Source organism: Sapajus apella, unplaced genomic scaffold (genome assembly GCF_009761245.1).
Source record: "Sapajus apella isolate SASKATOON/1434 unplaced genomic scaffold, GSC_monkey_1.0 scaffold13, whole genome shotgun sequence".
Lineage (NCBI taxonomy): Eukaryota > Metazoa > Chordata > Mammalia > Primates > Cebidae > Sapajus > Sapajus apella.
In genome coordinates this window covers 19,654,775-19,678,811 of record NW_022436953.1, presented here as the reverse complement: position 1 = coordinate 19,678,811, position 24,037 = coordinate 19,654,775, and the positions used below count along the sequence as shown (strand labels likewise).

General features: G+C 33.7%; 1 protein-coding gene across 1 annotated transcript in view; it reads right to left on the bottom strand.

Annotated features, from left to right (window-relative positions):
• Positions 1 to 7,263: 7,263 nt before the first annotated feature.
• Positions 7,264 to 24,037, bottom strand: part of CCDC172 (coiled-coil domain containing 172) — a 57,569-nt gene continuing 40,795 nt past the window's right edge. Inside the window, exons 8-9 of the mRNA XM_032281134.1 lie at positions 9,943 to 10,030; positions 7,264 to 7,976 (exon numbers count right to left, since the gene is read on the bottom strand). Of these exons, the coding sequence (XP_032137025.1) occupies positions 7,941 to 7,976; positions 9,943 to 10,030 (124 nt within the window). The 3' untranslated portion in view covers positions 7,264 to 7,940. The remainder of the gene's footprint in view (positions 7,977 to 9,942; positions 10,031 to 24,037) is intronic.

The following is a 24,037-nucleotide window of genomic DNA, read 5'->3' as shown; positions in this document are numbered from 1 at the left end:
TCTTTTTCTCTTTTTAAGACGGAGTCTTGCTCTGTTGCCAGGCTGGAGTGCATTGGTGTGATCTCAGCTCACTGCAATCTCTGCCTCCTGGGTTCAAATGATTCTCCTTCCTCAGCCTCCCTAGTAGCTGGGACTACAGGGGTGCACCACCACACTTGGCTAATTTTTGCATTTTTAGTAGAGACAGGGTTCTTGATCTCCTGACCTGTGGATCTGCCTGCCTCAGCCTCTCAAAGTGCTGGGATTACAGGCGTGAGCCACCAAACCCTGCTGGGAATGCCTATTTCTTAAAGATTTTTTTTTTTTTTTGAGACGGAGTCTTGCTCTGTCACCCAGGCTGGAATGCAGTGGCACAACCTTGGCTCACTGCCACCTCCACCTCCCCGGTTCCAGCAATTTTCCTGCCTTAAATAAAGTTTTAAAGGAAACAAAATATCTTGTGATAAAGCTGATTGGCAAGTCACTTATTAAAGATCCTAAGTAGAGTGACTTCATTTCATTTGATGGACCAATAACTCAGAAATGAATCTTTGAAAACTGAAGACTAACACTTAAAAACAAACTGAAAGTCTACTATTACAGTTCTTATTCAAAAATAAAGGAAAGGTACAGATTAAACCAATCTGGCTCCTTTAAGGTTATTAAAATAGGAAACTACTGTAATATGACAAAATTTCATTTTTAGATTCCTTAGACTATTTCTCTAGGATGCATGTGATAGGGAGGAAGGAAGGAAGAAAGAAGGGAGAGAGAGCAGGAGGGAGGGAGTGGGGAGGAAGAAGGAAGAAGGAAAGAAGGGAGGAAGGGAGGGAGGCAGGCAGGCAGGCAGGCAGGCAGACACTTTTGTAAGAATTTGTCATTCTCTTCGATGTGGTACCAGAGAAATCCAGCAGATGGCCCTCATATATTTTTCTAAATATGATGCTGAATTTAAAACAGGATTGCTTATACTTTGTATTTCAGACCACAAAGACTGAATAAATCACAGAAGCAAACACATTTCAAAATTTTCTATTACCATGGAGAGATAATGCTTTTAAGGTGCTCTAATGCACATTCATAACTTGCAAGTAACTTACAATTTTCACTACTGGCAGGTGGTGGAAAGAAAGCATTTATAATCATTATCTGCCAATCAACAGCTTGATAATAGAAAGCTGTAAGTGACCACTGAGAGACCTACAAACTTTTCTATGATAGGATGTGGGATCATTACTTTCTTCTGGTTTATTTCCAATGTTTTTATTGGTTGTTCAACATACATAGGTTCTAATTAGCAACATAACTACCATTTTTGAGCTAATTAAACATGCTCAGAAAGAGTAAGAAATAAGACAGGGTAATTCAACCAAGAAAGATAAACAATAAATGAATCCAGTTTCTTTAGAGAATCAATAATAAAGACTTAAATCATTAAGTAATAAATATAGGTTAAATGAAGAAGTTAATCCAAACCATGTTTCAACACATTAATTGGACACTTCCTATATACCAGACACTGTTCCAGGCACTGAGGGATAAGCGATGTGCAAAATAAGGAATACCCTGCTTTCATGGAACTTCTGCTTTAGTGGTGATAAGTAGAAAAGTAAAACAAGAAAAATGTCAGAAATTATAAGAAGTATGAAGAGGATTTATAAATAGAATATGTGATAGTGTGACTGTGTGACTACTTTAGACTGATTGTTTAAAGGAAGGCTTCTCTGAGGAGGTGACATTTCACTTCATATCTGAATGACAGAAGCTGACAGCCATACAGAGATCAGGGGGTGGAGCAACCCAGGCAGAGGGAACATAGCTCATTAAATGATCCTAAGGCCAGAGCAAGTTGGGCTTATGTTGGGGGGCAGAAAGATCTGTGTGGCTGGAGAGGAGTCTACAGGGAGGAGAGCTGGTATGGCATGAGTTCCGAGGGGTAGGATGGATGGAGAGATGGATAAAAGAATGGATAGAAGGAAGAATACAAGGAGAAAGGAAATGAGCAAGCGCGCTAATTTCGGGTTAATCAGAGATTCTTTTACATGTTGATCTTTCTGGATGTTTTCTATTAGTCACATTCCTGCCTCAGCAAGTACTGAATAATGAATATAACCTTTATGATTTGATACTGTAAAAAGGTGCCATCCCTCAGGTTATCACTTTAAATATCAATGACCACAGGGTAGTGCAGAAAAAAAAAAACTACATCTGTAGAAAGTGTAATAAAGCAGGATCAATAGGTGTTACTTTCAGGAGATAGCCAGAGGTGAATTTTCAATAATGCCTGATTTGAGTATGTTTTTATTCTAATTTGCCTCTTTCTTCTCAAGGAGTGTAGAAAGATATTCCTAGTTAATTAAAGATCTATATTTGCTGATTCTGATTAATCAATGTTTTCTGGTACCAAAGGGTGATTTAAATAATTCTTAAATTTTTCTTATCTTCTAGTATTTACCTGTTGTGTAATATTTTATTGTAAGCAAGTTTTCAAAGGCAATATATATTTAAGCTATGTTAGAACTGAAACCCAAGCAATTAAACTGTAAATAAAGAGGCCCTCTGCTCTCTGTGACCTCACACAAATCAGATCATCAATCAAAATCTCAGTTCCCCCTGAAAAGGTTGATAGCTGATTGGTCTACAACTAGAATCCTGATAAAGAGTTTTGATTTTATTGAATAAAAATAGTTTTATAAATATAATCTTGATATTTTACAAATTTTCATTGGCTCCCGATTGTAGAGTTGACATTATGCTGACCCTACGACTACCCTCATGTCACCCATTCCCACTCAGAAGATTTTTTGTCCAAGGTCTACAAAAGCTGTTTCAACAACCACACCACTTAATGGCAGCTTAAATTTGTAAATAATTTCTCTCAGTAATCACAAAGCCATATCCAGAAATATCATTAGTAATTGTATTTGCATCTATTAAATGCAGATTAAGAGGATTTTATTTTAACAAGATTTTATTTACCAACTAATTAGAATGACAATTTATTACAAGTATGAAAATAATTAACTTAGAATTATTCAAATAGTGTAGTCATGGTTGTAAGGAGAAAATAAAATCATTTTCTCCCATTCAATGGGCCTTGTTTGGAAGAGCTACTTATATCACATATTGTTATTAATTTCACATATTCACCTATTCTTTATTTTCCCAGACATCTGAATTCTGGTGCTGTTTATTTCATAGAGGCCTTTTAAAAACAAATTCACTCTATCAAGAGCAGTTGTTTAAATCAGCATTCATTTCTGACAGCTTTGCTCTTGATACCTTTCATAGCAGCAGCTGGGAGAGCACCTTACCATCAGTCATGGCTTTTTTTTTTTTCCTCCAATCAAAATAAATATTCTACAATAAGCACTGCCCTGCAAAATTTTTTCCTCATGTTTAATAAATGTGACCTTACATATAATTATCAACAAACAGATAAGATCCTGATTTTCCCTTTTAAAGCAGAGGAAGTTATTACTTTATTTCCCTCATGTGGTAGTCAACGCTGCCTTGATATTAGTCTTTTGCCAAGTGTCAGTAAAATAACAAAGCTTCTTTACTGCTATGATGATTTGACTATTAGTAAACCAAGAAAAAACTTAACTTGAAAATATAATGTTTAGAAAGCACAAATGCAACTGACTATACATTCCAACCTCAAATATTTTCAAAGATAACTTCATCCTTTCCATTCTTACATTTTAAAAAATCTATTGTCTTAAGATAAAAGGGCCACAAAAACCCAAGACGTAATCCCTGCTTCAGGCTAATGACAAAAAATATTTTTTATTTCTAGTTCACATCCTGAAAAAAAATTCCCTTGACAGAAAATGTTCTGAACTACATTCTGAGAGTCAAACATTTTCTTTACTAAAGTTTTTCCGGATGACAAAGGAGAAAAGAGGAGTCAAAAAAGAAATATAAAAGTTCACCTAAAATAGATCAGCTTCAAATGTTAAAATACTTTTTAGTACATTAAACAGCTTTTAAATTTCAAATTTTATCCTATAAATACTTGAATCACAGAACACCTTACCTTGATACACCCGGAATTAAAATAGTCTCATATTTATTTCTAATCATGTCACTGAACTGCTACTGTTTCCTGGGCTGCAAATAAATGATTTATTCATAATAGTGTGACACAGTTATGTATGATTGATTGGTATAAAACAGAAAGGGACTTTGTCCTCCACAGGAGCTTTGAAAAGGGGCTGTCCAGTGCATGCTCTCTGTCCATCTGCAGCTACCCAGCTAAATTACTGCTTGCCCTTCTGGTAATGGACTCAGTGGATTTTTCACAGCACAATCTCTATTCTACAAAAAATTACTAATCCCAGTTGACTCTGTTTTAAGACATTTCTAGATTCCAGTTCATTATAATACAATGACCTCTACCTTACCTTAGAATCTCATCATGGTTTTTCAAATTCCAAGAAAAAAAAAAGGCAGGCAGGCAATTTTTTTTGTTTCTTTTACAAAAGAAACCACTACTATTGCCAAAACAATGATAGAATAGAAATCATTCTGATTGTAGATACCTTAAAAGCTTTTCTTTACTTTTCCTCCCATTTCAATAATTAGGCCAGGGAAGGAAGAAAGGAATTTCTAGGCCAGTGGTCATGCTCCACATCCTATGATTTTTGTCACTGTTTTTCCCCTAGAGTAATAGCACCATTAATCAGCAGAAAATTTCACAGCAAACTATCTATACATTTTAATATTGTCCTCAGTGAAGAACTGAGAGAAAGTTGCTTCTCAAAGAACTTGTGTTACATTATATAACTATAGTGGCAAGCCACAAACCTCAGAGCAGTATCAGTGTTACTTTGGGTTAGTTTGCATTTTTATCACAACCAAGTATACAGAAAATTTAATGAATTTACTTAATGATGGACATTCGTTTAAAAATTGTCTTCTGTGTAGCCAAAGTCTTACTTCCAGGGTAATTGAATTCAGTCTGAGACATATTTTTATCCAGATAAGTTCAGTTAATTTTCCTACTTATGAGTTTTATGACTTACTAATTCTTAAAAAAAAAAAAAAACAAACCCTAAAAACAGACTTAATCTACTGCTAATCTTTTATCTTGATGTGCAGTTTAGTTTCATACACTGTGATTTCTATGATTGCTGTATTTCCTTTGTTTCAGAAAACTTGTTCTTTTATTACATCGATTCTAATCATTCAGTTATTTTGATTGGTATTACATGGATACTGCTTTCTATTACTCTACCATGCAGTGCTAAAATAATTATTTGATTATATGAAAACGAGTTTAAATCTTAAATGATGCATTTTAAGCATTTTAAAATAATGAAAAAACTGAGCCTTCAGTTTTATTCTCAAATTCAATTCATCTGAATACTGATTCTATTATTGAATATTTAATCTAGATATTCTATATGACAAACGTGAAAGTACAGTTGTATTGGTAGCAGTTTATTCTGTATATATGCTGTTGCGTTAGTAATTCAAATAGGTAGTCAACCTGTAGTTCACATTAATATTTCAGCTACAAAACCAATAATGAGCAAAAATTACTGGTAAGTGAAAAAGGCTTTATGTGTAAACTCTGCATATTAAATATATATAACAATATAGATTCACAGGACTTAGAATGTGGGTAGACAAATATACTAAAATAAGACAGAACTGAAGTCATGACAAATCCCAATAATCATTTCCCACTCCGCATTTGCATATAAGATAGACTGCAATTCTCTGCCACCATTAATTTGTTTCTTCCTAAGCAAAAATAATTGATTACTAATTTAGGTATTTAAAAAATAAAAATAGAAATTACTTTTGAAAATTGCAAATTACTTAAACACATGGCAATTGCTATGTATCCTGAAGGAGAGTGTTTCAACTTTGCTAATTTCTGAAGAATAAGGGTGTTAACATATTCAAAAAAAGCTATGTCTAAATAAGAATTGCTTTGAAATAAGACTTGCGTAGGCTCTGCTCTGAGATTTAGGTAAACCCAAGTACTCTGCCTTAACATTAATAGATAAAAGGATTTCATAAATATTTTATATTTGATATTAAATGAATTCACAATTAAAACCACAAAAGAAAATGTGGTTCTAACATTAGCCTTCAGTATTTTGAAATATATCCCCAATAAGTTTTCTTCCTTTCCCTAACCTACTCCAATCTAGGATCTTGTTGAATTGTTTCAATACACTTTTATTTTTATTTCATTTTTAATTTTTTTATTTCCATAGGTATATTGGGGAACAGGTGGTATTTGGTTACATAAGTAAATTCTTTAGTGGTAATTTGTGAAATTTTGGTACACCCATCACCTGAGCAGTATACACTACACCCAATTTGTAGTATCTTAACCCTTCCCCCCTTCCCTCCTTTCCCCCTGAGTTCCCAAAGTCCACTGTGTCACTCTTATGCCTTTGCATCCTCATAGCTTAGCTCCCACTCATAAGTGAGAACATACAATGTTTGGTTTTCCATTTCTGAGTTACTTCATTTAGAATAATCGTCTCTAATCTCATCCAGGTCATGGCGAATGCAATTAATTCATTCCTTTTAAGGCTGAGTATTCCATCGGATATATATTCTACAATGTATTTATCCACTCATTGATTGATGGGCATTTGGGTTGGTTTCACGTTTTTGCAATGGCGAACTGTGCTGCTATAAACATGTGTGCAAGTATCTTTTTCACATGACTTCAGGAGACATATGAAAGGAATCATATGATTCTTATATCAGTCAATATACTTTTAGACAATAGACTTTATCTAGTCAGAAATGGTAATGGGAGAAAGACAAGTAATGTTGGAAATTTGGTAGCAATACCAAGTATGATCCTACCCTAACTACACTGTTTTCAGTTTCAGTGTTTCAGGCCACCAGAGAAAATGAATCTTGATGTCTGTAAGGAGATCATGTACCTCATAATCCACTGGGATTCATATCGCCATGGACAATTTATTTCATTAAAACCAACACTGGCATCAACCAGAAAATGGCTTCAGGTGCTCCAGACTTTATAGACACACAGGGAAAAGTAAGAAAACTTTTACAGATGAAGGTCCTCAGAGAAACTCTGTCAACAGACATTTTATGATTAGAGAATAATTAAAGTGAAAGCACGCACCTTCGTTAGTGGAAGTGGCACCAACACAATGGAGCAATAAATTGAATGTTTCATCCTATGTGTGTTTCACTGGACCTTAGGTAAGCTACAACAAAAAATGAAAAGTATAGTATATCAGTTCATTCTTGCATTGCTATGAAGAAACAACTGAGACTGGGTAATTTATAAAGAAAACAGGTTTAATTGTTCCAAGGTTCTGCAGGCTGTACAGGAAGCATAGCGACTTCTGCTTCTAGGGGGGCCTCAGAAAGTTTCCAATCATGGCAGAAGACAAAGTGGGAGTGAGACATTTCATATGGTTGAAGGAGGAGCAAAGTGGGAAAGTGCTATACACTAATAAACAACTATATCTTAGAAGAACTCACTCAGCGAGGACAGTACCAAGAAGAATGGTGCTAAGTTATTCATGAGAAATCCACCCCCATGATCCAATCACTGCCTATCAGGGCCCACCTCCAACAGTAGGGATCACAATTCAACATGAGATTTGGGTGGGGACACAGATCCAAACCATATCATATACATTAGAAAGGACAGGTCAGCTTGAGGTTCAGAGGGATATAAAAGCCTGGGAGCATGGTATCTACTTCTTCTCCTTTTCCTTCCTTTAGAAACAAAGTCAAACCACAGAGGAACTCTTAAAGTTTGAGTAACAAGACAAAAAATTATCTTAAAGGGCTAACACACCATTTCTAGACATTAACCATTTGAATATTTTAACCCCCATATTCTCCACAAGAATCTGTTGTAATGGGTATCATTCATGTATCTATCACAAAGATTTGATTCAAGATGCTCTGATCAAATCTCAGATGGCTGATCAATTCTCTGTAAGTTATTTGCTTTCCTGAAGATCTTTCTGGGCCAATGTCTGAAAAGAAAATATAATAATTACTCATGAGGAAAACTAAATTCCTAATAAAAGAATTATATAAATTGTATCTAAATTTAACATGACAGTAATTCTGGGCATTTCTCAATTATGTTTTTGAAAGTTTTTATAAAAAATATAAATTCATAAAAATCCTAGAAGAAAACCTAAGTAATACCATTCAGGACATTAGGCATGGGCAAAGACTTCATGACTAAAACACCAAAAGCAATGGCAACAAAAGCCAAAATAGACAAATGGCATCTAATTAAACTTAAGAGCTTCTGTACAGCAAAAGAAACTACCATCAGAGTGAAAAGGCAACCTACAGAATGGAAGAAAATTACTGCAATCTACCCATCTGACAAAGGACTAATATTCAGAATCTACAAAGAACTTAAAAAAATTTACAAGAAAAAAAACAAACAACCCCATCAAAAAGTGGGCAAAAGATATGAACAGACACTTCTCAAAAGAAGACATTTACACAGCCAACAAACATATGAAAAAAAGCTCATCATCACTGGTCATCAGAGAAATGTAAATCAATACCACAGTGAGATACCGTCTCATGCCAGGTGGAATTGCGATCATTAAAAAATTAGAAGAACAGATGCTGAAGAGGACGTGGAGAAATAGGAACACTTTTAAACTGTTGGTGGGAGTGTAAATTAATTCAACCATTGTGGAACACAGTGTGGCAACTTCTCAAGGACCTAGAACTAGAAATACCATTTGACCCAGGAATCTCATTGCTGGATATATACCCAAAGGATTATAAGTCATTCCATTATATAGACACATGTACACATATGTTTACTGTGACACTGTTCACAATAGCAAAGACTTGGAACCAACCCAAATGCCCATCAATGATAGACTGGGTAAAGAAAATGTGGCACATATACACCATGGAATACTATGCAGCCATAAAAAAGGATGAGTTCATGTCCTTTGCTGGGACATGGATAAAGCTGGAAACCATCATTCTCAGCAAACTAACACAAGAACAGAAAACCAAATGCCGCATGTTCTCACTCATAAGTGAAAGTTGAGCAATGAGAACGCATGGACATAGGGAGGGCAACATCACACACTGGGGCCTGTTGGGGGATGGGGGGCTAGGGGAGGGATAGCATTAGAAGAAATATCTAATGTAGATGACGGGGTGATGGATGCAGCAAACCAACATGGCAGATGTACAACTATGTAACAAACCTGCACATTCTGCACATGTACCACAGAACTTAAAGTATTTTATATATATATATATAAATTCAAACATAACTTATTGAAACATTTTTGAACAAGAAAATGTTTACATAAAATAAACGTAACAATATGCAATATATCAAATTAAAACTATATTTTAAGATAAAGCTATTCATGTCTTTCACTAAAATAGAGTATGACAATACTGTGTTCATTTTATAAACAACCAAAGTAAGAGGTTAAAGCAATTTAAAGTGCTCCCACGCAATCTGAAAATACACTTCCAATAATTAAATTCAAGGTTTTTGAAATCATACAAATACGCAATAAGAAAGTTTTAGGATCAAATATAATAAAAGTATAATTTATGCCTATCAAAAATAAAAAGCTTTTAAGGCATTATGATAGTTAAATTTCCTTCAGTGCATTAATCCTCTAATAACAGTTTCAGTCAAGGAAATGTTATGAGGTCAGAGCTAAAGTTTTTTTAACTTAGTTTGAAATCATACATATTCTCTTTGAATATAATTTGCTTCATGTAACAAATTACATTCGAAAATATACCTAACTCTCCAGGAACTCAAAACACTTCACAGATATATAGCCTGATCTTAGTTATCTTCACTATTGCTTTTTTGTTTTTTGCAGAGGGATGAAACACTAGTTCAGTGATTTGTACACCAGTAAAACCATTCTTGCCAGTAGGTAAAATAATGCTGAACAAAAGTTAAACAATCAATCAACAATAACTTACCAACTCCAAAAATTCTATTTCTGTTTGAAGAGCTTCATAAACACTTTCCATGTCATCTTCTTTATAAAGTTCTAATTCTTTTTTAAGTCTATTTGAAAACAAAATTTCACCTATTAGTTCAATAATAAACTATAATTTTATTACTTACTGCACAGAGAGGGACAAGTTTGTAGCTTCTATAGCCAGAATTTCAAGTTAAAACTAAAGAATTTGGATATTTTAATTCTCTATAATTTTGCAGTAAAAATCTTCATAAAGAAATTAAGGTAGACTGACTAATAGACATTTAATATTTTTGTTTGTTTTGTTTTGTTTTGTTGAGACGGAGTCTCGCTCTGCCACCCAGGCAGGAGTACAGTGGTGTGTTCTTGGCTCAATGTGACCTCTGCCTCACAGGTTCAAGCAATTCTCCTGCTTCAGCCTCCTGAGTAGCTGGGATTACAGGCGCCTGGCATCACATCCAGCTAATTTTTGTATTTATAGTAGAGATGGGGTTTCGCCATGTTGGCTAGGCTGGTCTGGAACCCGTGACCTCAGATGATTCACCCACCTGAAGCTCCCAAAGTGCTGGGATTACAGGCGTGAGTCACCACACCCAGCTGACATTTAATAATCTTATCATAACTAAAAGAGGAACATCAGCTGGTAGAAAAAAAATATATAGTATTATGTCTTAACATTTCTGTTTTAGTCCTGGCCACTAGCAAACTGAATGAGCTTAGTTAAAACATTTAGCTTCTCTGAACCTCACCTGAAAATTTTTAAGTATAGAAAAAAAAAATGACCCTTGAGATTTCTTTTCGATCTAAAATTAAAGTATAACTTTATAATATATGTGTATAATTAAAATATACTTTAGGAGTGAGAAAGCAACATCTTCCTTTCCCAATTAAGTTTTTTTCCCCATTAAGTCTTTAATCTTTTGAATATTTTGAATTTTTTTAATGTGAAAAAGCACATAAATTTTATTAGCATGCATTGGGAATCACAAAAAAAATAGGTTGGTTAGAACTTAAAAGGTTAGATTCAGGTTTATTACCCTCTTAATGAAAGAAAGGAGATTTGGAGTTGCTAAAGTTTATGAGAGACTATCGTTTGAAACAATCAAACCAAAATGGAGTTTCTGGAATTAGGTGTTATGTGATCTATCTTGAAAATGGGCCAGTTTCGCAAAAAATAGGAGATTCACAGCAACCAATCAGGGGGGCCCTGAACCAGCATAAGACAGTCTCCTCTGAATTATACTATAAGAAATTAACTTTGAAATGATTCTAGAAAAATCCAATTAAATGTTTATGCTGAATTTTTTTTGTATTTTTGGTTTTTCCTTTTTATCAGATTTTAAGGAACTAGAATATATGGAAATACATGCGTATAGTAATGGAAGGGCTACTTTTGTTAAAATCAATTTATGCATACTCATCTTGGTATTGGCTCTGTCTTCAGCGATAACAGTACCTCCTCTTTCCCTGGTATTAGGGTGGCACCCTTATCTTGCCTTACTTTTATGCAGATAAAGCCTAAAAGGGTAGAGAATTCTTCCTGTATCTATTGAGTCTCAATTGCTGAGATAATCCTTATGGCAATGTGGCATAATTTCAGGGTGTATATTTGGGTCCCTTCAAAGCAAGCTCAGAGAGGCAACAGAACAGATAAGTCTTAAACAAAGAGCCAACAATTGTACTAATATTATACAAGCTTGATAATTATAAATGTAATCTGGAAATTTACTGCCAAATCAGCATGGACTTTGAGGAATTTTTTTAAAAATTATTTGATGCCTGTATTTAATGTGGGAAATAGTAAAAAATAAGTTTTCCATTTCTGGCATTATGACTAACTTTTTTTCCTCTGAAAAGAAAAACATAAACAAAAGCTAGGAGCTGTGGCTGAAGAGGTAGAAGGCCAGCGCCTGGAATTAGGCAGCTAGGAGGCTAAAGCTGCCCTGAGGGGAGATATGAGGAACAACACTGCTCTCCCAAACCTAAGCAACTCCTGGGCCAGCAACAAGGTGAGAAGAATAAATCAGTTTGAACTTTTGCTGAGCCCTGACCCTCGAGGGGAAGCTGAAGGAGTTATAAAATCAGTGGCATTTCCTGGATACCAGCAAATGCAAAAGAAAATCTCTAAAGGAAGCCTTAACAAATTTAGACCCACAGGACTCTCAGAGATTGAGAACAATGTGTTTGCAGCAAAAATTTGTGAAGCACCCAACAAGGAAAGCCATTATAAAGTAAAAGCAGAGATAAGAAGCAATAGAGTACACCCCAGGTTATTCACAAAACAACAGGTTATTAACAAAATAAGATGTCCAATGGCTAATAAAAATAGGAAGTGGTATTAAATTTCATTCACGACTGGGGAAATACAAAGAAAAACATAAGGAAACACCATTAGACATTCACTAGAGTAACTAAAATGAAAGATAGGCAATACCAGGTGTTGACAAGGATATGAAGAAACTGGAACCTCCAGATCACTGGCGCAGGATTTTGCTTTCCATTCTGTTTGTAACCTATCTATGTCTTTAAATTTAAAGTGAGTTTCTTGTGGAAACCATATAGTTCTGCCTTACTCTTTTATCTAATGTAATAGCATGTCTTTTACTTGGTATATTTATATCAGTTTCATTTAATATAGTTATTCACATGGCTGGATTTAAAATATAAGATTTTTCTAATCATTTTCTATTTGTTCTATCTGTGCTTTGCTCTCTTTCCCTCTCTACCTGCTTTTGAACCATCTGCTTCAATTGCATTTTATCTCTTCTATTGACTTATTATTTATACTTACTGTAGTCCCCCTTTATCCAAGGGGGATACATGCTCTAATGCCCTCAGTGGACACCTGAACCTGTAGACAGTACTAATCCCTGTATATGCTATGATTTTTCCTCTACATATATACCTATGATAAAGTTTAATTGATAAATTAGGCACAGAAAGAGATTATCAACAATACCTAATAAAATAGAAAAATTACAATATACTGTAATAAAACATGTATGAATGTGGTCTCTTTCTCTCTCAAGATATCTTAATGCACTATATATATTAGCAACCTCAGCATACATTTTTTTTCCTTCCCTTATTAAGTCAAAAACTTTTATCTTTTCACTTACAGGAAGCGCTTGACACCTTCTTTTTGGCATATATGAATTGCCAGCATCACTACTTTTGTGCTTTGGGCCCATCATTAAGTGCAGTAAGGGTTGCCACAACAACTGTGATAGCACAACAGTTGATATGATAATCCAGGTGGCTACGAAGTAACCAGCAGACAGGTGGCATATAAAGTGCAGATACACCGGACAAAGGGATGACTTATGTCCAGAGGAGAACGGAGCAGAACTGCACAGGAGTTCATCACGCTACTCACAATGGTGTGCAATTGAGAATTATTTATGAAATTTTTCATTTTATATTTTGGAACCATAGGTGAATGTGGGTAACTGAAACTGCAGGAAAAAAACTGCAAATAAGGGGGGACTACTGTATTTTTTAAAGTTGTAATGCCTGCATTTGGATTAGTACTCATCTTCAATTTATTACTGTGTACTCTCAAATAATATAACACTGCTACACTTGGCCAGGCCGTGGTGGCTCATGCCTGTAATCCCAGAACTTTAGGATGCCAAGGCAGGCAGATTACTTGAAGCAACGAGTTCAAGACTGGCCTGGTCAGCATGGCGAAAACCCGTCTCTACTAAAAATACAAAAATTAGCACATGCCTGTAATCCAAGCTATTTGAGTGGCTGAGGCATGAGAATAGCTTGAACCCCAGAGGCAGAGGTTGCAGTGAGCTGAGACTGAGAGCCACTGCACTCCAGTCTGGGTGACAAAGATAGACTCTGTCTCAAAAAAAAAAATAAAATAACACTTGCTACACTTACAGGATAAGAAACTTTAAACAATTTATTTCCAGTTTCTCCCTCCCATTTTTTGTTCGGTCATCATCATACATTTTTCTTTTTACATATGCTATAAACCTAGAATATATTCCTACTTTTTTGCTTTAGTCACCCATTTGTTCAGCAATTAAAAGTGTAATTTAAATTTTATATTTATCTTCATTATCTTTCATTTATTTGTACATTTTAAAGTAGAGATGGGGGTCTCTCTATGTTGCCCAGGGTGGTCTCAAACTCTGGGGCTTGAACTCCTGGACTCAAGCCATCTGCCCACTTAAGCCTCTCAAAGTACTAGGGTTACAGGTGTGAGCCACCATGCCCGGCCCATTTGAACCATTTCTGAAATTTTACTATTTCTTTGCATATCTCCAAGTTTCTATCTGATATAGTCCTTCTTTCTGAAAAATGTATACAGCCCTTTTTTGTAGTGTAGTCTGTTGGCAAGAAATTCAATCAATTTGAATTTGTCTAAAAATATCTGTATTTGCCTCCATTTGTGAATGAGATTTTCACTGACAATTCTGAGCTGGCAACTTTTACTTTCACTCTTTAGGATATCATTCCCTTGTTTTTTGGTTTGAATGATTTCTGATGATAAGTCTTCTATAATTATTCTCTTCATTATATATAATGTGTCTTCTCTTTCTCTGCCTTCCTTCATGATTTGCTCTTTATCTTTGTTTTTCAAAGGTTCAAATATGATGTGTATAGATGTTTGCTTTTTTTTCTTTAATGCTGCTTGGGGCTCTTTGAGCTTCTTGTATCTGTGCTCTAAAGTATTTCATTATTTTTGTAGAATTCTCCACCATTATTTCTGACATATGAAACAATATAATCTTGAATACATTATGCTAAATCTAAAAAGCCAGACAAAAGAGGATACATATAATATTATTCCATTTGTATGACGTATTGGAAAAAGCAAAACTAAGAAAACAGATCAGGGCTGTGAGTGAAACACAGGCACTGAGTATAAATAGGCAGGAAGGTTCATTCTAGGGTCATCAAAGTATTCTGTATCTTGATTGCAGTGGTGGTGACATAACTGAATACTTTTGCCAGTTCACCGTATACTAAAAGTTAAATTTACTGCATGTAAGTTTTTAAAAAGTCAATGACAGAAGTCAAGGTTCCTATAAAATGACAATTAAAATTTTTTAATTTTAAAATTTTTAATTAAAAATGTTTAAGTTTCCAAAAGGAAAAATAATGTTAAAAAAAAAAAAAAACCTCTCAATACAAAAACCAAATAAAACCATCGGTGATGAGGAGGAAGGCAGCAAATCACACTGCCATGTGTGTACCTATGCAACAATCTTGCATGTTCTTCACATGCAAAAATCTAAAATGCAATTAAAAAAATAATAATTAAAAAAAGAAAAAAGAAAAAAAAACATCTATTAGTTATATATACAAACTAAGAAGGAAATAGAGGATTTCACAAAACTTGAAATTACTTGTAAGTAGGGAAATAAACTTCTAAATTCAGCTCTGAGGCCTACACCAATGCAGAAAGAGTTAAGTAACAATTCAATGTTAGAGAGAAGAAAGGAAAACGGGGGCCTAAGGGCGATGAAATGAAGATTAAATGGCCCTCAGAAAGCGAGTCCTTCCCCATGCGGGGAAACACTGAGAAAAGGTCTGAGGCCTCAGAGTTGAGAGCGCTGGCTTCCGTAGGGTGGAAGGAGTTTGTTTCAATCAATGGCTCTCTTATCTTAGGTAGAGAAGGTTGTGGTGTTTTTTAATTTAATGATGTTCTTTTTGTCTTTCCAGGGCTTTTCATTTCCATTTCTTGATTCCTTCTTGTCTTTAAATGCTACAGCCCATGCAAAGTTGTCTATTTCTCATCCACTAACCATAGCTGAAATGAAGAAAGTTTTTGTTTTGTTTTGCTGATGAAGTTTATTAAAAACTGTATTATGGACAAAAAGCAAAATCACTTTGAGATGCCAGATAATCCAAAAACTACATAAATTGATCTAAAGTATAAAGATATAAGGAAAACAGTGAATTTATTTTCCCAAAGCAAGCATAACATTGATACCAGACCTGATTAATAGTGAATACTTACATACACACATATTCATGTCTATGAATACTAATGCAAAAATTATAAATAAAATATTAGTAAAGAGAATCCAATACCACACTAAGCAAATAATATACTAAGATCTATTAGGATTTGTTCCAGGAATGAATGTATGGTTCGATATTAGAAATTCATTAATGTAATCAACCATATTAATATTTCCAAGGGGAAATATGATTATCTTCAGAGGTGCCAAAAGGGCATTTAAAATATTAAAAACTTATCCCTGTTAAAAACTTTCAATAAAATCAGAATTAATAGCTACTATTTTTACCCAGTAAAAAAATACATATGTCAATCCTAAAGTAAGCATCTCATTGCTTGGGAAACACTAAAGTCAATCTCTTTAAGGTCAGGAACAAGGATGCCTATTCCCTTTACTACTTTTTAATATTAAGTTGGAAGAACTAGCCATTAAAAGTAGTCTAGAGAAAATAATTAGAGGCATAAGAGTTTGAGGGACAAAGTTATTTCAATTTTCAGGTAATATTACAATATAACTGAAAATTCAAGAGTATCAATGAATAAAAAAACAACTTGAACAATAAAATAATTTAGTAAGGTGGCAAGATATAAAATTAGCATACAAAAATAGCTAGCCTTCATTTTCATCAATAAATAACATAACTTTCTCTTTCATAGGACATCATAAAAATGTTAATTATTTCTATATTAAATCAGATTGAATATAATCCTGATAATAATACAAATTTATTTCCTTAGTGCTAGGCAAATTGATCCTAAAGTTTATATGAAAAAAATAAATATCCAAGTAAGGCTCTTTAATGTTTTTCTTTTTAGGAAAGCTCTGAGAAAGAAAAACAAAGAGGAGTGACTAGCCCTACCAGCCACTAAATCCTACTATTTATCTTTTATAATTAAAACAGTGCAGCCCTGGCATATAAATAGAACAGTGAGATACAGTAGGAGACAGATAGAGTCAAGTATAAATGGAAATCTTGTAGATGATAGAGGTGACACCTCAAGCCACTGGGAAAAAAAAGACAGACTTTTCATTAAATTGTGCTGGAAAAACTGGATAGTCATTTGCAAATGGATGGAAATGGACTGCCAAAGCTAAAATTGGATCTACATTACACAGCATACACCAGCATACACCAGAATATCCTTGAAATGGATCAAAGATTTAAACGGAAAAAATGAAACCATACAAGGTCAAAGTATAGATAAATTATTTGATAAGCTGGGTGTAGGTAAAGACTTTTAAACTATGGCTCAAAACTCAAATGCATTAAAAGAAAAAAAGTATTAAATTCAATTATGTTTAAAAGGCTGTGTGGCAAAAACCATCATAAGTAAAGTTCAAAGATAAATAGCAAACCAGAAGAAAACATTTGGCACATATGTCACAGATAAAGAACTAATCTCTATAATATATAAATAAATTTTGGCAAGAAACACCAAAAGCCTGATAGAAAAATAGGAAAAAGTCATAGAGAGGTAGTTAAAAAAACAATTTACAAATGATCCTTAAAGGCATAAAAAACACTCAACTTCACTCATAATAAAGACTTACCAATATACTACACAAGAATATTGTTTCTCATCTATTACACTGCTAAAACTTCAAAAACTCTTCTGGCAAGATTATAGGGAAAATTGTGCTCAAACATTGCTAGAGAAAATTCAAAATGCTACATGCAACCTCAATGGAGGAGAATGTGGCAAGATCCAACAAAACTACATTTGCATTTTCCCTTTGACACTGCCACTCCACATCTAGTAAGATACTATATAAATACAAAACAACATAAACACAAGATTATTTATTGAAGCATTATTTGTAATCACAAAATATTGGAAACAACCTAAGTGTCTATTTATATGAAACTGGTTGCATAAACTGCACTACATCCATTACAGTGAAGTATTATACAGCTATGAAAATGAAGATAATCTCTTTTAACTAATATAAAATGAATTCCAGGATATACTGTTAAATAAAAAACATAAATATACAAAAGACTATATACAGTGTGCTAACATTTGTGAAAGAGAAAGTGATATAAGAATATATAATTAATATCTTTTTATTTTTAGAAAAAGAAAGACAGGAAGGATGAATCAAAAACTAGCAAAAATGGTAACCTACAGTGGTGAATGAAAATTCAGTAGGATAGAGAATGGAATGAAGCCCCTCTGGATGTAGGTTTTCATGTACTTTTGCTTCTGAATTATGCTGATGTTTTACTTATTTATCAAATAAAATTCAATCAATAAAGCTGAGAAAATGAGCTCAAAAGTTAGACAAAAAGAACACTTGAGTTAAACACAAATAGTAACGCGTAAGCCTAACTGCATTTCAAACTTATTATCATAGGAAAAAATAAAAAAGAATTAAAGTAAATTTTGAACACGATAGTCTATATACCTTCAGTGGGATGTGTAGTAAGGCATTAAGGATTAAAAAGAAACCTTAAATTTTATTTAGTAGGCTTATTGTTAGTGGGGGTACACAGCTGGTAATTATTATTTTGTGATAATTTGTAGGACTTAGGAAATTAATAATTACATTGATATAATTGAGAACTAGAGCTTTAACTAGAAAGAAGAAACATGTACATACAGAACGGAGGAAGAATACCTAGTCATTTGGATTTGAATTGGAGGAGACTGTATAACTTACCATTTAAAAAATGGTAATTTTAGTTCTGTCCACTTAAAGTACTTGAAAGCAATGACATCCAGTAGCAATGACCACATCTAGAACTGTGGTCTGAGTTTCTAAATACTATCGTCAACTCAAAGATAATAGGATTTCTTCAAAAAATAACTGGTTCCAGGATTGAGGGAGGTAATGTATAAGAAGAACCTGGAACACCTTCTTGCACCAGAAAGAATGAAAGTAATTTTTAAAAAACCACACAGAAATCAATTTCAGAGGGATTGCCTCTGGCCAAATTTGGAACAGTTGGGGCATCAAAACTAATAATGACAGTAATAGATTATGACACATGTAATTTTAAAAAATGCATGAGTACATAGACAATTTTTTTAAACAAGAAATTAAAAGGGTGGGGGAGCTGAGAAGTGGAAACAGAAACTTCTTTTTAAAAGAATTTTACCAATAAATAAACAATTACATGATTAGAAATTACCATCTTGCCACCATCATTGTAATAACTGATTCAAGAGGAAATCATTAGCGGACAATAAATGGTTAAGAGAAGTGTTACTGGGGAAAGAACATGCACAAGGTATCAAAGAGTCACCCTATATATTACTTAGTACTACTAATGGAAAACAGTGCTTTGAGAAATCTGACAGACACAATCTTAACAAAGGTATTAAAATTAACATTACCAAAAATGAAACAAACTGACATTATGTGCCTCATGATATAATGCTCTGAAAAAGACACAGTATCACATAATATTCTTGCCAAAAAAAAATTAAATTGAATATAATCTCAAAGGAACAAATAGGTACAAATTGAAGAACATTCTAGAAAACAACTAGCCTTGACACCTCAGAAAAAGTGTCAATGTAATGAAAGACAAAAAAGCAGAGAAATTTTCTTGAATAAAACAGCTTAAAAGAAAACATAATTTGTAATCCTCATTTGGTTCCTAGGTGTAAGAAGGAGAGAGAGAGGAGGAAGGGAAAAGAGACAGAAAGGAAGATAAAAAGAAAGAAGAAAAATAACTATAATGAACACTATTAAGGTAACAGGGGAAATATTAATATAGACTATTAGATAATAGTACTGCACCAATGTTAAATTTCCTGTTTGTTAATTTTCTAATTTTGTTTTTAATCGACATAATAATTATACATATTTTTAGGATACAGTGTGATGTTTTAATACATGTATATAATGTGCAACAGTCAAATCAGGGTACTTAGTATATCCATCACCTCATACATTTATCATTACTTTATCATAAGAACATTCAAAATCCTCTCTTGGGGCTATTTTGAAATATACAATAGAATATGGGTAGCCAAGAAACAAAACTGCTGACTATGAAAAATGATTAAAAATTTCAACCACAGAAAAAGTAGAAATTCTTCAACTAGAGCAGCCTAAAAGCAAGTAACAAAACCCCATAAACTTGGAAAAGATATTTTTAATTCGTTAGCAGACAAAATTTACAACTATCAAAAAGACCAACTATTTAAAACTTGTGGAAATTAATAGGAAAAAGATAAATGACTCAAACAATCTAGTAGAAAAATAACTGAGTTATTTTACAGAAAAAAAATGTATGGGCCATAAACAGATGCAAAATATGCTCAACCACATACATAGTCAGGACAAAGCCATTAGAGACCATGAAATACCGTCTTATATCCACAAGATTGAAGAGGATGGAGGTCGACAGGAAATTTCATAATGTGCTAATAAGAATATAAACTGGCTTAGTCACACTAGAAAATAGTGTGTTGTCATCTTGCGAAATTCAACATCATATACCCTACACTCAGCAATTCCAAAAGGCATATATCCTGGAACAACTCTTGCATATGTGCACCAGCATGTACACAGCAGCACTGCTGGTGATAGCAAAAATCTGGAAGCAAAACAAATGTCCATTAAAAAGAGAAAAAAATATGCTATATTCACATATCTATACTCACTGACGGGTAAATCTTAGAAAAAAATTGAATAAAATACAAATCCCATATAGTATAATTTTTACACAACTCAAAAATAAACCTAAATAACCAATAGATTGTGCATGTATATATATGATAATAAATACATGCTGTAAACTCACGTTAGTTGTATTAACGCAATAAAGAAAATTATATATATGCAAGAAAATGAATCACATTATATAATGCACATTCACAAGAAAATGAAATACAATATAGGACATCAACAATATCTAGGGTAATGAAGGGAGTATGGATTAAAGGAGGAGCCATAGCTAATGCAAGTTATTGGTAATATTCTAGTTTATTTCACAGATGCTCATTTTAAGCTCATATTAGTTCACAGGTGCTCATTATATTCGTATCCTTTAGAAATTACATACAGTTTACATATATTATTTTAAGGACCACTGGGGAATAAAAACATAATATTTATAATAAGGGTCGGTGGTGAAATACCCTATTCAGTCATACATCACTTAACAATGGGAATATATTGTGAGAAATGCATAGTTAGGTGATTTCGTCATTGTATAAACATCATAGAGTGAACTTACACAAATCTAGATTGGATAGCATATCACCTAAGCTATAGAGTATAGCTTATGTTCATAGGTTACAAACCTGTACCGCATGTTATCGTACTGAATACTATAGGCTACTGGAACACAATGGTAAATATGTGTGTATCTAAACATAGAAAAGGTGAAATAAAAAGTGCAGTATCATAATCTTTTGGGGCCACTGTTAGATATGTGATATGCTGTTGACCGAAATGCCATTATGCAGCACATATGTATATTGAAGTTCATTGTGTTCTGTCTCAACTTTTAGGAATCTAAATGAGAAATCTAAAGGAATGCTTAATAAGAAAAGATAACAAGTTACTCATTTTAAGCATCAGGTATTTACATATGCATAAAAACCCTTGTAATAAATATTTTTAAAGACTAAGTGGAAACTTAAGTGGAGAGTTCCAAATATACTATGGATGCTGCTATTGAAATGTACATAAGCCTTCATTTTAATATATTTACTTTTCAAATAAAATGGTAGAGATATTCCCACCATACCATCAACACGTGCTCATCCACCTCTTCAGTTCAAATGGACTACAGGTTCTGTATGACCTCTCATGCCTATCAGAATTAGGTGGTGACCACTCACCCTTTCTGTTACCTAAAAATAAGAATAAGAGACTGCTGGAATTAAGGAGGGCATTCAGAGCAAATTATAGGAAGTATTTCCCTAGTTAGCATATAATCCAGCTGTAGAATTTAGATCTGCACTTAAAGAAAGATTGCTGTTGCTAGCTTCAAAAGAGGCCAGATGATAATGGCATGAATATTAATACATTTGCAGCTATCCAAAGCAATATAATGGTAAGTATATCTCATGCTTCAGTGCATAGACTGATTGCCTACAGGAGTCAAGAAGGACTTCCCTCATCCACTGAACTAAGGGCACTTTGCATTGGTTATTGTCGCCTTTCTCTGAATCATCAAACAATGACCATGATAGACCAACATTGCTAATTAGATTAGCAAAACTTATGTTCCATGTATTTTTATAATTTCCTGCACCATTACAATTTTTTTTCAGTTACCTCTCAGAGATATAGAAAACCATTAACTAACAGTATACTCATTTTAGCCACAGGATTGTACATACTACTATTCAAAGTATAAAGGATAAATTTCACCAAAGGCTTAGTTCTCAAATGCAATGCTGTTAAAATTTATGTATATATCATTGCAGTCTAGTTTTCATATAAATGATTATACAGTTTTGCTTCCTAGTTTTGCTTTTGTGTGTGCTCAATGCTATTGTATACATTTCCCCCAGTTAACTATTAATTGCATACCAATTAATGCTATTTAAGATAAACATGTAGTAATCCCAGTGGTTACACCGTAATTAACATAATCATTTCTTATTTCAGTTGTTCCTATTTTTTCTAACATAAATCACATTACTATGAACACAAAGTGAGCATAAAGCTTCTTCTGTACTTAACATTGCCTTCCTTAGAATAGAACTTATAAATGGAATTATTGGGTCAAATGGCATAAATATTTTAAGATGCTTACAATAATTTGAAAGTGTTAAATTTCATTCCAAATACATCTAAGCATTTATACTGCTACCAGGCATGTATAAGTCATCTCGGTATCACACACTTGCCAATTTTAATTATGATTATTTGATCTTTCAAAAATTGATAGAATAAATAATATTTAGTGGTTTTAATCTGCATTTCATTGATAATCAGTGTAGCAGAATTACACTATCTTACTCATTTTGGTATCTCCAGCAACTAGCATATTGTATGGTACAAAGTAGGTACTTAATGCATGTTTGATAAATGCATGGATAAAAAAGCATTAATCTGATGTTTTCTAATGGATTTGTATCAGTTGATTATTTAATAAACTATTATCCTCTGTTTATCATAATGACTATAATTGTATTCCAGTTTGCCATTTAATGTTGATGACTTTTATTGACACATGAAATTTTAAATCTTACATGTTAAATTTATTAATCTTATCCTTTTTGGTTTTCTTAATATCACTTCAGATTTAATAAGTAGTTATTTCTACTTTCCACTAGTTTTTCCATGGACTGACTTTTTTTTCCCATTTATTTATTTTATTGCATTTTAGGTTTGGGGGTACATGTGAAGAACATGCAAGATTGTTGCATAGGTACACACGTGGCAGTGTGATTTGCTGCCTTCCTCCCCATCACCTACATCTGGCATGTCTCCCCTTGCTATCTCTCCCCAGCTCCCCACCCCCCACCACCCCTCCCCTATTTCCCCCCAACTGACCCCAGTGTGTAGTGTTCCCCTCCCTGTGTCCATGTGTTCTCATTGTTCAACACCTGCCTATGAGTGAGAACATGCAGTGTTTGATCTTCTGCTCTTCTGTCAGTTTGCTGAGAATGATGGTTTCCAGGTTCATCCATGTCCCTACAAAGGACACAAACTCATCGTTTTTGATGGCTGCATAATATTCCATGGTGTATATGTGCCACATTTTCCCTGTCCAGTCTATCATCGATGGGCATTTGGGTTGGTTCCAGGTTTTTGTTATTGTAAACACTGCTGCAATGAACATTCGTGTGCATGTGTCCTTAAAGTAGAACGATTTATAATCCTTTGGATATATACCCAGTAATGGGATTGCTGGGTCAAATGGAATTTCTATTTCTAGGTCCTTGAGGAATCGCCACACTGTCTTCCACAATGGTTGGACTAATTTACACTCCCACCAACAGTGTAAAAGTGTTCCTATTTCTCCACATCCTCTCCAGCATCTGTTGTCTCCAGATTTTTTAATTATCGCCATTCTGACTGGCGTGAGATGGTATCTCAATGTTGTTTTGATTTGCATTACTCTGACGACCAGTGATGATGAGCATTTTTTCATATGTTTGTTGGCCTCATGTATGTCTTCTTTTGTAAAGTATC